Raw genomic sequence first — 14,632 nt, forward strand, 5'->3', positions numbered from 1 at the left:
TGCAAGTCACAACTACAGCTATGTTTTTAGTCTAACCCAATTATAGAAGTAGTAACAGGAGTTGGGTGGGAAACACCTTGCTACTTTCATTCAAATCTTTTGCAGAATAGCATGAGAAGTAGAACAGACTTCAAAGCAAATGTAATAACTGTCCATAGACATAGGGGCAAGGTACTTACAGCTGAAGATACTTGGAGGTGGATGCTCTGTTACAAGCAGACAGTTCTCTTCATCACTGTTATCCCCACAATCATTTTGTTGGTTACAGACCAGTGAGCCAAGATACAAGCATTTGCCACTGGTGCAGGTGAATTTGCACTCTGAAAAGTACAGCAGAAGAAAAAGGAAGATGTGAGTACTTTTTAATTTGTTCTTTCGTTGTCTATCAAGGTTAAAAACTATTTAAATTAATTCAGCTCTACATGTGGGGGATGATGTAAAGGATTCTTCTTCTTCCTATTTGACCTTTGGAGTCCTATATTGCAGTACAGTTTAATAACCATCTTAATTACTGATTATTTAAATTGCACAAGAAATTACAAAATGGCAATATGCAGCATAAACAAGTTAGGCACTTATGTTTTGAAATTATACAGAATTATAGCCCAGGTACCAATTCACAATTCACACAGTGAGGTTTTCCATATTATAATTTACAAATGTCACCCACGACTGTTAGATTGTGTGCAACCCCCCACCAGAACTGCAGAGTCTTCTCTTTTGTTAAGTCCCATCTTGCTTTTCATGAGTTAGTAGATGCAGAAGTGATCATTACAGCTTATCACATACATCACACACGGGAATTAGCCTTAAGTCTCTGTGTTTCATTTTAACAGCCCAATTCAGTGGAAGTTAGTTGTGTTTAAGAACTACTGAAATCAATAGGACAGATTAGATGCTACAAATTTTTGTGCATCTCTGAATCAGAGCCATTCTCTCGAATTCTTTTAAAAACCAAGGCTTCAGGCTTGCATGGTTCCTAAGGTAAGTATTTAAAATAAACCTGCAGAAAGCAGCTATCAAAAGAAGAGTTTGAAAAGAGGTTACTTATATATGTGCATATATCCATTTAACAGATTTATAAAGTGTCCCTCATCACGTTGTAATTCCATGGCAGTTGTCAATAAAATAACAAAGACAAGATACAATAAATGCATCAAAGCAGTACAAACAGAATTAATATAATACCAAACAGCCAAAAAGAGCAGATTAATCATAGACTAAGCACCTGTTCCATTTTTTTCCAGTCCAGAATCTGACACATATGTGGAACTCCAAGTGCTTTGTACAGTAGATGAAGCTTGGTAAACACAAGGAGCTATTTTCCTTTCTATACCCAGAAACAAGAACACGGATTGCTAAATCCAGGATCGTGATAACTAAATCTGCATTTCATGATTATTATTTTTTAAAAAATGTTTTGAAGCTTTTCACATTTGAAAGTGTCAGTTGCAAAGCAGGAACAGTACAGCCCCCCTACAAACTGTATTTAATATATTGATTACTTGCTACTAAAATATGCAGAAAACTGGTGAAATTGCTTTGTTTAATTTCAAGTGTGCACTGGGTGTACATTCAAAAATTAAGTTCTTTGCAAAGCTGGTTGCTTTTAAACCACATTCAGCATCTAGGACAGTGGGAAGTGAGGTTTTAGAAATTATATATAATGTATACTTTATTTGAATCCATCCTAGGCAAGAGCGGTCTGCTTGTGTGTCTGCTTGGAATGCTGCCAGCTTTGGACAAGACATAATAATCATTAGTTCCTGTCCCTGCATTAAAACAAGGCTTTAAAGCTGCAAAATGTCACAGCTTTGATACTGTAATATGCACGAATCCATCCAGGCCCATAAAATTATATCTCTGCCCACCTTTCTCAACTGCCAGATGGAGATTAACAAACTGGAGGACTGCCACAGTCGAACAGTCACTGTTTCACCCTATGTGCTCAATTCCCAAATGTCAGTATTGCCAAGCTGCTGAATACGTTTCGAGATCTTCCTTAGCTTGGCAAAAAAAAAAGCTTAGCCCAATTGGTTCTAGATTTTCAGTTTCGTATCATTATTTCAGATTAAAGGAATGTTTTCTTAAATAAAGGCTGATGAGGAAAAGAGCCTGCTTTTCATTTGCAAGGGTCCAAAAGCCTTAATTAAATGTACCGAAGAGTAATAATATGCACTACTTCAAGGGCTGCAATCCTACAGAGTGGAATAAGGGATACATGGAAGGATTTCAGCATGGGAGAATCATAGATAGCCCTGAAATCCACATCTTATTAGCTTTCAACCACTTTAGGTCAGTTGTTACTGCCACTAGGGGTGCCAACCTGAATAAAATATTGGAGGGGTATAATCGATTGCATGATGTGGCACATGCACACCATCTGAATGGCAATGCCCATCAACTTTGGGGGCAGGGGTCCCTAGCAGTTGGTTCTACCACCAATGTTTCATGACTGCCACCATGTTTCAAATGCACAACTGAAGCTGGGAGATGGCCTCCCATCCCAGTGCCATACTAAGACAGTTCACTGCTTGGACCCAGTCACAAATAGTGAGACTACAACAGCTCTCTGCTGAAAACTTAACAAGTCTTGCTTGTACCATTCAGACTATTCATGCCTCCACCATTCTCTCTTTCATGAAGCCACTTATAATAAGTCTACTTTTTAGCTAAACTCACTTGTATTCAAGGCCAGGAAGGAAGGAAGATAGACAGACAATGCCACTGAAATCCATATACTCAGAAGAGCGGTGAACAGACTACAGGCTTATGAGAGCTACTTACGTTTTTTACCAAAACCCAGAGATCTGCCAACTGAAGGCAGGTACGAAACACAAACACTTAGGATTAAGGAATGCCAAGCCCAGAAATGTATTAGGAACATCAGAACTGAACTCACAGTTCTGCTACTCAAAAATCCACTCCTAGTTATATTCCCCATCCCTACCCCTGCCAGCTTTCTTCATGCCTGTAATGCAATTAAGGATAGTGGGGGGCAGAGAACCATTTTGATTGTTATTGTTAAACAATTGAGAGTACAAAATTATTTCCAATCTATTGCAATCTAGATCTTTTAGTAGATCCCAATCTATATTCTATATTCTGCCTGCCCCTGATACTGACACATTAGTCTCTTTTGAACTAGAATATATATGCAGCATGGGTCAGGAAATGTAAATAATAATAAAAAACTGTTGGTCCAAATGACATTTTGAGCTAAGTCTCTCCTATTCCAAAGTCTTTTCCATGCACCAGTAGTTTCAGATACTCTTAATAAATGCAGAACATCTGACTTCCACATATATACACTATTGTATGAAAACACTATCTTAAATGTCTCTCAGCTCTTTGAAATTACTTACGGGTATTTGCTTTTTTCATAAATCTTTGGAGACACTTCCCCCTTGTTTTAAACCTTTATAAACAGATACACATACAAACAATTCTCTTACAATCATATACAGGTCTACTCAAAAATAATCCCCATCAAATTCAATGGTGCTTACTCCCAGGTAAGTAATACAGGCGTGCAGCCTTCCTTTCCCATTCACAGTAGTGTTTCAGTACTAATGACTGAAATTTCCCTCTCCCCCCCTCCAATAACAGGAGGGAGGATTTGTTTAAAGAAATCAAGCCTAGTTAGGGTGCAGTGATTTAAATCAAGGCAATTTAAATCATCAAGAAAAAGGGGAAATTTAAGTCAATTTTCCAACTGCATGATTCTGTACAAGTAGACATACAAATTTGTTGCTATAACAAATTAAAGCATATCTGTTTGCAACTAAACAGAGCTATTATGCTACCAAGCATGCAACATACTTTTTTGTACTATAGAAATTACGGTAAATATGCCTAGGAAAAAACCTGAGAACATGAGGTTTCCAGTTTATTTTTTTAAAAAAAGATATTTATTGAGATTTTACAAACAAAGAAAATTACAATATAAGAAAGGAAAAATAAAAAAGACAAAGAAAAAAGATACAAAAATACAGAAAAAACACAAAATATGTGAAAAATAAAAAACAATTAAAAACAAATCAAACTTTTCATGTCTTATATTTCAATTACTCGTTTCCTGACCTCCTCACACCTCCCTTTTTTGTATTCCAGTTCACATAGTTAATTCAGCAAATCCTTTCCCTCTTTGTTTTTATCTTAATTATAAATCTTAACATATTAAACATCATATTTTCATCTAATTATCAATCCTTTTTTACATATTCTTTTAATTTTGTTACTAAAACCATCTCATTTCAATCCAGCATCATTTTAACATTCATTAATTTTACAGTGTTTCTGCAGACAGTCTTTAAATTTCTTCCAATTTTCTTCCACCAACTCTTCTCCCTGGTCGCGGATTCTGCCAGTCATTTCCGCCAATTCCATATAGTCTATCACTTTCATCTGCCATTCTTCCAAGGTGGGTAGATCTTGTGTCTTCCAATACTTCGCGATGAGTATTCTTGCTGCTGTTGTGGCATACATAAAAAAAGTTCTGTCCTTCTTTGGCACCAATTGGCCGACCATGCCCAGGAGAAAGGCCTCTGGTTTCTTCAGGAAGGTATATTTAAATACCTTTTTCATTTCATTATATATCATTTCCCAGAAAGCCTTAATGTTTGGGCACGTCCACCAAAAGTGAAAGAATGTACCTTCATTTTCCTTACATTTCCAACACTTATTATCGGGCAAGTGATATATTTTTGCAAGCTTGACTGATGTCATGTACCACCTGTATATCATTTTCATAATATTCTCTCTTAGGGCATTACATGCCGTAAATTTCATACCTGTGGTCCACAACTGCTCCCAGTCAGCAAACATTATGTTATGTCCAACATCTTGTGCCCATTTAATCATAACAGATTTAACCGTTTCATCCTGTGTATTCCATTTCAACAACAAGTTATACATTCTTGATAGTATCTTAGTTTTGGGATCTAACAGTTCTGTTTCCAATTTTGATTTTTCCACCTGGAAACCAGTTTTTTTATCCATATCATAAGCCTCCCTTATTTGGTAATAATGAAGCCAGTCTCGCACTTTATCTTTTAGTTTCTCAAAACTCTGCAATTTCAATTTGTCACCTTCTTGTTCCAAAATCTCCCAATATTTTGGCCATTTGGCCTCCATATTGAGCTTTTTCTGAGCCTTCGCTTCCATCGGTGATAACCACCTTGGGGTTTTATTTTCAAGTAAATCTTTATATCTTGTCCAGACATTAAACAATGCTCTTCTGACAATATGGTTTTTAAATGCTTTGTGAGCTTTAACCTTGTCATACCACAGATATGCATGCCACCCACAAACGTTATTAAAACCTTCTAAATCCAAAATGTCTGTGTTCTCAAGAAGCAGCCATTCTTTCAACCAGCAGAATGCTGCTGATTCATAGTAAAGTTTAAGGTCTGGCAGGGCAAATCCACCTCTATCCTTAGCATCAGTTAATATTTTAAATTTTATTCTGGGCTTCTTGCCCTGCCAGACAAATCTATAAATCTCTTTCTGCCACTTCTTGAAACAATCCATTTTGTCCAAAATTTGCAATGATTGAAATAAAAATAACATTCTTGGCAATACATTCATCTTTATAACAGCAATTCGACCAAACAAGGAAAGCTTCAAATTTGACCATATTTCAAGATCCTTTTTCACTTCTGACCAACATTTCTCGTAATTATCTTTAAACAAATTTAGGTTCTTAGCAGTCATGTTAACCCCCAGGTATTTTACTTTCTTAACCAATGTTAATCCCGACTCCTTCTGAAACCTCTCTTTCTTGATCGGTGTTAAATTTTTCTCAAGAACCTTAGTCTTTAACTTGTTCAACTTAAATCCTGCAACTTGACCAAATTCCTGAATCAATTCTAATACTCTTTTAGTACTAGATTCTGGCTCCTGTAATGTCAATACTAAGTCATCTGCAAACGCTTTAAGTTTATACTGTTTAGCTCCGACCTGAATACCTTTGATCAAATGGTCCTTTCTAATCATGTTTAGCAGAACCTCCAGGACCGAAATAAAAAGCAATGGGGAAATTGGGCAGCCTTGTTGTGTCCCTTTCTCAATCTTAAATTCTTCTGTCACCACGTTGTTAACTATCAATTTAGCCTTTTGTTCTAAGTAAATTGCACCTATACCATTTTCAAAACCTTGACCAACCCCCATCCCCTGTAGATTTTTCTTCATGAAACTCCAAGAAATATTGTCGAAGGCTTTCTCCGCGTCAACAAATATCAAAACTGCTTTAGTATTAATATTCACTTGCAACTTCTCTAAAATGTTAATTATATTTCTCGTGTTGTCAGACAAGTGTCTACCCGGGAGAAAGCCAGCTTGGTCTTTATGTATCTCCTCAACTAGTACCTTTTTCAGTCTTTTAGCCAAAATATCTGCAAAAATTTTGTAATCCACGTTAAGTAGGGATATGGGGCGGTAGTTCTTAAGTTGTGTTTTTTCGGACTCAGTTTTTGGTATAAGTGTAATATAAGCTTCCTTCCACGACTCAGGCGCTTTTTTCCCCTCCAATATTTCATTACAAACCTCCTTTAGTGGTTGAATTAACCAATCTTTCAAAGATCTATAGTATTTTGAGGTTAAACCGTCCGGCCCTGGAGATTTGCCCAGCCATGAGGTTTCCAGTTTAGCCCTCTTCATGAGCACCAAGCAACGCCATTCACTTGGCCTATGAGCCCAACTAAATGTGATGAACGGGCCATGGCTATTATTCACTGAATTTCTTACCCGCCCTTCATCATATTTTCCAAGAATTACTCTAAGAACACAACCTTCTCAGGCTGGTAAGATGGTGGCAAGATGAGCTCCTCATACATTGTGGCATCTGGGCAAGTTGGGTCATCCAAGGCCATCCAAGCCTACGACCAGAACTTGGAATCTGACTCTGGGCCATACCAGGTAGATACTCCATCACAATGGTGACAATTTCCTGGGGCTCATCATATAACTGGAAGCCTCTGCAATCAAACAGATTTCCTTTGGGTTCTGCTGATCCAGATAAATTCAGAAGCAATTCCCTCACTATCCAGGGAGCAGGCTAGGATAGCAAGGATCATTCTGTGACTAACAAAAATTGAAGAGGCTGTTAGGAATCACGTCAGTTGTCTCAAACTTGAACTGGTAAGGAAATCAGAACCAACCCAGGGTGCATAATTGTGCCTAATGACATACCAAAGAGATCTCAATAAATTGAGTTGTAACACAGCTTGTCTAGACAGGAGAGGGAGGGGGAGGGTGATCTAAGTTTTAAAGATAATCCAGCATGACTGTGTTTTATAAATAACTTTTCAAAGCTATTCCACTTCTACTTTCAAGTGGCAATCAGCAATCCTGGCTGGTCAGTTACAGAGCAGCCCCTAACCCCTATAGGTAGTAAGTATTAGCAGCTATGGATTAAAAGATTAGTTGGATTAAAAAAAAATCATTAGGCTTGCATCCCTACAAAGTCCAAAAACAACAAAACAATTTCATCAGATATTAAACTGATTATTACTGCTGGTGTGAATGGGCACTGTGCTTAGTTTGCACACATTTGTGTCCCAATTGAATTGCTACTTACCATACTGCGTGCATTTCATTGCCATCTAATCCCAACTTTTATAAATTTTCCCTTCTACACCAAATAAAGAGAGGTGCCAGCAGGAACTCCAGCTTTTCAGCGGTGTGACCTTTCCTGCCAAGGGGAGATTCTGGCTGTCAATGACAGACTGAATAAAACAACTTTGCACCAACTTTAGAAAAATGCTCCGGCTCTGGTGATCCTTCACGAGAAGAGAGTTTAATAAAAGTGAGGAGACTAAAGTATAACTCCCTATGAACCTGGATACAATAGCTAAAGCATAGGGGTAGGTTCTCTAAAACCTATTGGCTTCCATGAGATTTAGGTAGCCTAAATGTCTGCAGAACTGCAGCATAGAGCATTTTATGGATTAAAAAATGGCACCTTAAAGAGTGCCCAGAAGGCAATGTTCAGCCGATAGTTTCATTAGAAAGCAAGCCATTGCATTCTGTGTAAGCTGCAGCTTTGAAACAAATTGTTCTTAAAGAAGCCCTCTCTTTTTAAAAACGTAATAAATACATATAGTAAGTAGGCTTTTGGATAAGTACCAAAGAAACTGTGGCCAAAGAATTTGATACATATATACCTTGATGGGGCGGTAATCATTAAATGCTGAACTGTGAAATGTAATGCCATCATTATTTTCAATGCTTATTTTACACACGCTGTGTCTACTCACCCGTATACAATCCCATCCCATTACATTACGGTTAGTGCTTTCAGACTTTCCTTTGCACTAGGCTTCATAATACAAACAGCAGCACCATTGTTTTATCATCCAGTTCCACATAAGGCACTTTAATTTACAGGTAAATGCTGCCTGTTTTTGTTTGTTTGTTTGTTTGTTTGTTTTTAATAAGGTCAGCTATGGGGGGGTAGGGGTAGGGTATTGATAGACATCAGTATTTAACAGCCTTGAAATTCTTGGCTGACTTGATATAAATAGTATCATATACTAAGTGTGCATCGGTTTGGTGGGTACTTCAAACAACTAGATTAATTGGGGGGATTCAGGGAAGGTTCTCACATTCCTGGGTTGGACTGCACCATTAACAAGGCATGTCAAGCCAGGTCAGGGATCAACTATCCAAGTAGCTCTCCTCTCTTGTTTTTTTTTTTTTTTTTTTTGTTCCCCAAAATGTTAAAACCCGCAACCTCCCTGTCCCCCAAAACAAGCACACTTCTTTGTGAGAAAAGAAATGAAACTGACTGGGGAAACACTAAGAGGTCAAGAGGGGAGAAGCTTTAAAGCATGGACTGTGCCTGGAAAGAGCGGAGGAAAGGTAGATGTGGATAAGCCTTTAGTTTGTTTCAAAACAGCATGAATACTGACCTGGCCATACCCTCTGACATGCAAATTACTTATTAAGGATTCAGGATGTCCAGAGAAATGTCTATAGACACTAATTGTTAGGAAATGGTTTGGAAGGAGAAACCCATCAGAGCCCAGGAAAGATGACATATGGAAGATATTCCTCTCCCAGGAAAGGGGGACTGGAAGGACTGGAAGCAGTAGAAGGAGGAAAACAGAAAATCAAGACACGGACACAGAGAGAAAGTGAGCTGAAAACCACTGTTTAAACTGAATTCACCTAGTGGAGTGCTAGCATCTCTTTCTGGGGATCTGGTGTGAGATAGTGGTCGGGAGTCTGCTAAGGACTAAGTCCATAAGAAGAGCCTGCAGGGTCTCGCCCAGCATCCCAGTCACCAGCCAGACACCTAAGGGAAGCCCGAAAGCAGGACCTGAATGCAAGAGCACTCTCCCCCTCCTATACTTTCCAGTAAGCGGTATTTTGAAGCATTGCTGCCTCCAGTGCCTAGCCATCAAGGTTTGTAGCCATTGATAGCTTTTAGTTCCATTAATCCGTCTAATCCTTTTTTTACAGGCATCCGAGTTGGTGGCCATCACTACCTCCTGTAGGTGCAAATTCCCTAGTTGCGAGCTGCCCATGTGGGCGGGGTGAGCTGGGGCAAGGCATGCTACGTGGAGCCTCGCCACCACCTCCCCTGTAGGGCAGCTGAGGGAGAGGCAACGGGCAGACACAAGCCCCACACTGCCGTTTCGGGTAGCATGGAGCCTGCAGGCACCTGAGCCATCATGCCATTCCCAAGAGAGACGCGTGGCTCGGGCACACTGTAGGTCCCACAGTAAGTGCTGCCCTCCGCTGTTGGCGCCCAGTGCCCCCTGCCCCCCCCCCAGCTGCGCCTCTGCATGCCAATCACTGAGCAATGCCTGCAGTGTCCCAGCTCCAGCTACCATCTGTTTCCACAGCCAACTCACAAAGCTCACCAGTAACACCTCTCCCCCCTGGTCACTTCTTACCAATGGTCTAGTATTGCTTCATCTCATTTGTCACATGCTGTTGTGTGAAAATTTAAAGGTAGACCTTATTCTCCAGGTTTCTTACCTAGCAGCCAAAAACAGTAGCCAGGGAGAAGCAATAAATAAAATAATTTGTTGCTCTTCTAGCTTCTACATTCACATCAAAATAGCAGGGTGGTACAGATGGGAACTAGAAGTTTAACAGATGATAGATGATAGATAGATAGATAGATAGATAGATAGATAGATAGATAGATGATAGATAGATAGATAGATAGATAGATGATAGATAGATAGATGATAGACAGACAGACACACACTCTAACAGGAGGAACTTTATCACGAAGTACACAATTTGAAAAATAATCAAGTAGCATCAATAAAATGGACTGTACTCAGAAAACACATCCCCACATATGGTAAACAGTTTGGGCAGCTACAACATGTTCAGAAAACCAGTAACCTGGCAGTGTGATCTTCACAAAACCACAATGTCCCTGAGGAGCACATAAAAAGTTCTGAAAAATAAGAAATAGCTTATGAAAGCCAGTCTGTCTATTAGAGAAAGTAAGGGTCTTTGGATAAATGTGACTATGCAGTCAGTGAAACAGTACAATTATATAATTTTGTGCCATGAGCTGAAATTCACTTCGCTTCTTTTTGGACAGTGCAATCAGAAGTAGACATGCACTCATAGGTACGTAAGGACTGCAGTCCGATCTATAATCCTTCCCTCAAAATCTAGGGGGAAAGAAATCTAGAAGAAAGTCAAAGTCATAGCCCCCAACCAATTTATCACTAAAAAGGAAGTAACAGTCTAGAATAAAAAGTTATAGGAAGAAAGTTTGCATCTTCAGTTACTCCTTTAAAAACAAATATAAACAGAGGCATGAGACTGGACTGTTTCCCTTCACAATGAAGATATTTTATGGAAACAGCTGGTACACAGTGCATGAGATCATTAGACAAAAGTTTGTATCTTCAATAACAGCAAAAGAAATTAAGGGAAATTTAGGCTGTGTACACAACATACTTTTAAAGAACCCCACCCCCAAAAAAGAATCCTGGGAACTATAGTTTAACTCTCACAGAGCTGCAATTCCCAGCACCCTTAAATTACAGTTCCCAGGATTCTTTGGTGTAGATGTGCTTAAAATGTACATGCAATCTTAACTTCTAAATATCTGCTTAATATTTAAAAAATAGAGAAGCCATAAACCATCTCATGTCCTATAATGGCATGAACATATTTAGCGTGCTATAATTATTTTGCTATCACGGTGAGAAATTAATCACCCCAGTCACTCTAGCACACAAAATTAGTTTAACCCTAAGTGTCAGCTTCTTGACTGAAACAATGTTGTATGACAAAAGCTGGGTGTTCATATATGTGTTTTGAGCCAAAACAATTTCAGGGTATGCCAAATAATCACACACCTGTTAACGTCAATTTTTGTGCTCTAATCATGTGAATTTAACTACTTCCAGCACCTCCAGCTGTTGATCATGAGCAGATGCAGAGCAGCCATAAGGGAAATCTCTTAGAATTTCAGCATCACTGATCAAAAAGTGGCAATGAAGAATCTCCCGGGTCCCACAATAAGCCAGTCCTTGAGTATAGCAAAATAATAATGCTGTTTGTTATCAACCGGCAAATGGCATAGTAGTGCCACAACTGGCATTTGGCATCCATTATTTTATCCTGCAGATAGCTCATTTGTCCCCACTCTTCTAAACCGTTCCCTAAATTGCTACACGTCAAGATATACTTTCCTCTCATTGGAATTATTAAACTGAATGAATGATAACTCTGAGTTTGCCTCTGTTCTGTTTGTGACTCTGCTCAGATGAAATACATGAGGCCAATAATCAAAACACCAACAGCAAGTTCAGAACAGGCTTACAGTAGCGCATGTGGACGGTCTGCTCAGAGATGCTAAGTAGGGGTGGCTTTTCTCTCACACATTTCACATCTCAGTGCTCAACAGAGCTTAAACCATGAACTTCTTGAATTCAGTAACATTATGGTTGCAGTTCTGCCTGGCGGTACACAAAATGTGCTTGCCGTAATGGCTTGATCTGGTATGGCACAGTCTATTTCACCCATGCAAACCTTCACAGGAGATTGCAAACATAATGAAAGTGCATGTACTAACTTACCCATACGTTAGGTTCACAAGTTTGGTAGCGTTACCAACACCAACGTAATTGCCTATGCAAACATATTTGGGTTGCACAGCCTCACATTCATATGGAGAAAAGTAGCAATATGTGAACGAAAAATAAATGGATACAACAGATAGTAAGACTGATCATGAGAGACGGCCTTCTTGGTGATTGCTTCCAGAATTTGAAAATTCCTCCCTAGAGAAGTTAGACTGGCTCCCTCCTTGTGGTCCTTCTACTGGCAGGTAAAAGACTTTCTCGTTCCAGCAAGCTTTGGGGAACTGGCTGCTTTTAACAAAAGGGCTGTATGGTTTTGAAATTTTAATAGATAGTTTTAATTCTATCAATGTTTAATTGCTTTTAATTATCGCTTTTGTCTATGTTTTTAGCTGATCTTATTTTTATCTGTAAGCCACCTTGAGTCCCTGTCAAGGAAAAAGGCAGGGTATTAATAAATGGATTATGATAATGATGATGATAAGACTGTAGCGATTCCAGTTTACCAGCAGCTCAACTATATACTGGAAAATGTAATCATGTATTGGAAAAAGGTAAACATATAAATACGTACTGCGTTTTTTGAGGGGGGTATTACTTTTTTCAGGGACCTTCCTCTTCTATACTGAGACTGCCATGCAGTTGTTACATCACTTCCCCTTATTTACCTTCCTGATCTTTTTCAAACTAACAAAATCTCTTCTTAGTATCTCAAGCAACTAGGCCGACACAGCAAGCAGAGTTAGAATGGGTTGCTAAATATTGGGTCAATGTGATTATACCAATCCGACACTATCACAAACCAGACACACAAAATGCAATGGCTGCTTTGCCTCACACACTGATCCACAATGGCATATTTCTATGTGCCAAGGAGGCATTAACATAACGCTGTCCCGCAATGACTTCAACTTTTATAAATGTTTCAAAGGATTGCTGACGTTTACAACACATTTTGCATTCAGTGCTTTCTCCCTCTCTTTCCCAACAGCATGTTTCTAATTTCTAGAGCTGTCAACCAATTAAAGATTTGAATCAATTAACTGTCTGGCTTCTAAGTGGTTAATCGATCTGTTAACCAATTAATATATTTTTTAAATCACATATTTCAAAATTTCAATAAAGGTGACTCAATCAGACCTTTGAATAAAGATGACAATCTCTCCAAACTGTCAATACAGTTTTGAAATACTCACTGAACATTGGCTACAGGCCAGAAAATGGAACCAGCTTTAAGCTTATTTTTCATGAGATTTGCCCCATATGCTACCCTTTGCTGCCCACCCAAGTGCTGTTGAGAATTCCAGACTGCGTAGTGGAGTTGATAAACCAAGCTCAAAAAAAGCACAAGGCTTGCTACATGAACCACACTGATACATCTTGACATATTTCTCTTGCAACACAGGTGTGAACTTAAAAACAGAATGGGGGTTCTTCAATAACTTTCAAATTACTCAGCATTTGCTACTTGTCGGATCCAGTAATCAGAGGACAAATTTAAATTTGGAGTTAAGAGCTTTTGTGGAACCGTTGTATAGAAAGCGGGCTTCTCAGGGCAAAATGATCCCCCCTCTTAACACCCACAGCAGCTCACAGTAGTGATCTGTTCTGTTGTGAGTCCATTCCTTGTTTCAGTTACACACACTGTTGTGAGAGTCATCCATGCCTGTATGCTGTGTGGGGTTTCTAGAGCTCTGGAATTTTATGCAGCAAAAGAAAATAAAGGGATAGTAAGTGGGTCAAAGTTAGAGGGTTAAACCACTTTGTCCCATTTCTAGTTTTCAGTACTTTACCTTTAATAAAACATCTAAAGATTTTAGTGACTCCCTTGAACATACTTGGCATGAACAAAACAAAGTTATATAGCTCCAGATTCAGTTTTTCATGCCCTCTTATTTCATAAGCAGTTCAAGTGCTGGAATATTCTGAAGCCATGTGAGCACTTTTCAGCAAATATGCACAAGTCAAAGGCTGCAAAGATCCGTTTATTTTATTATCTTGCAGTATCTATAAGACAAAGACAAGAACTGGCAGCACAATCTGATGGCATGTTTTGTGACCCTGCCCAGTTGTAATATATGGAACTACTAGGAAGTAATTCCCACTATTTGCAATGGAGATTAGTTTCTACTAAGTGTGTTCAGGACTACGGCCTGAAAGTTTAAACTATGGATGGTGTGTGCTGTAGTAGTTCTGAGCAAGAGAGTTTTTAAACCAGAGAAGACAATTTATTTTAATTACTCCATAATTATCACCAAATGATGCTTTTACATTCCAACAAAGTGATCTAAATATGAAATTTGATAGAAGAATGTTATTTTAGCACTAGCCTGTATTTCTAGACAGTGTTCCACAGTTACTAAGTGTAAAAAAAAGAATTTTTATCTGCTACATATCATTTGATGACACTTAAGAGGCTGCATTTACTTTTAATTTATATCTCAATTGCTGCTCTATCACTCTTTATTACAGGCCCAATGAAAATATATAAAGTTGATAGTCTTGCATAAGTCACAGTACATCAGGAATTATTTGTGAAAATGATCTGCTTCTTTTTCAGAGGGGAA

The 14,632-nt window shown here is 38.7% G+C and overlaps 1 protein-coding gene across 7 annotated transcripts in view; it reads right to left on the minus strand.

Annotated features, from left to right (window-relative positions):
- Positions 1-14,632, minus strand: part of LDLRAD4 (low density lipoprotein receptor class A domain containing 4) — a 279,454-nt gene that overhangs the window by 153,393 nt on the left and 111,429 nt on the right. For all 7 annotated transcript variants that reach the window (XM_083622667.1, XM_083622665.1, XM_083622662.1 and 4 more), the window contains one exon: positions 180-320. In XM_083622667.1, the coding sequence (XP_083478793.1) occupies positions 180-320 (141 nt within the window). The remainder of the gene's footprint in view (positions 1-179; positions 321-14,632) is intronic.

This window comes from Podarcis filfolensis (genome assembly GCF_964270895.1).
Source record: "Podarcis filfolensis genome assembly, chromosome: 7".
Taxonomy (NCBI): Eukaryota; Metazoa; Chordata; class Lepidosauria; order Squamata; family Lacertidae; genus Podarcis; species Podarcis filfolensis.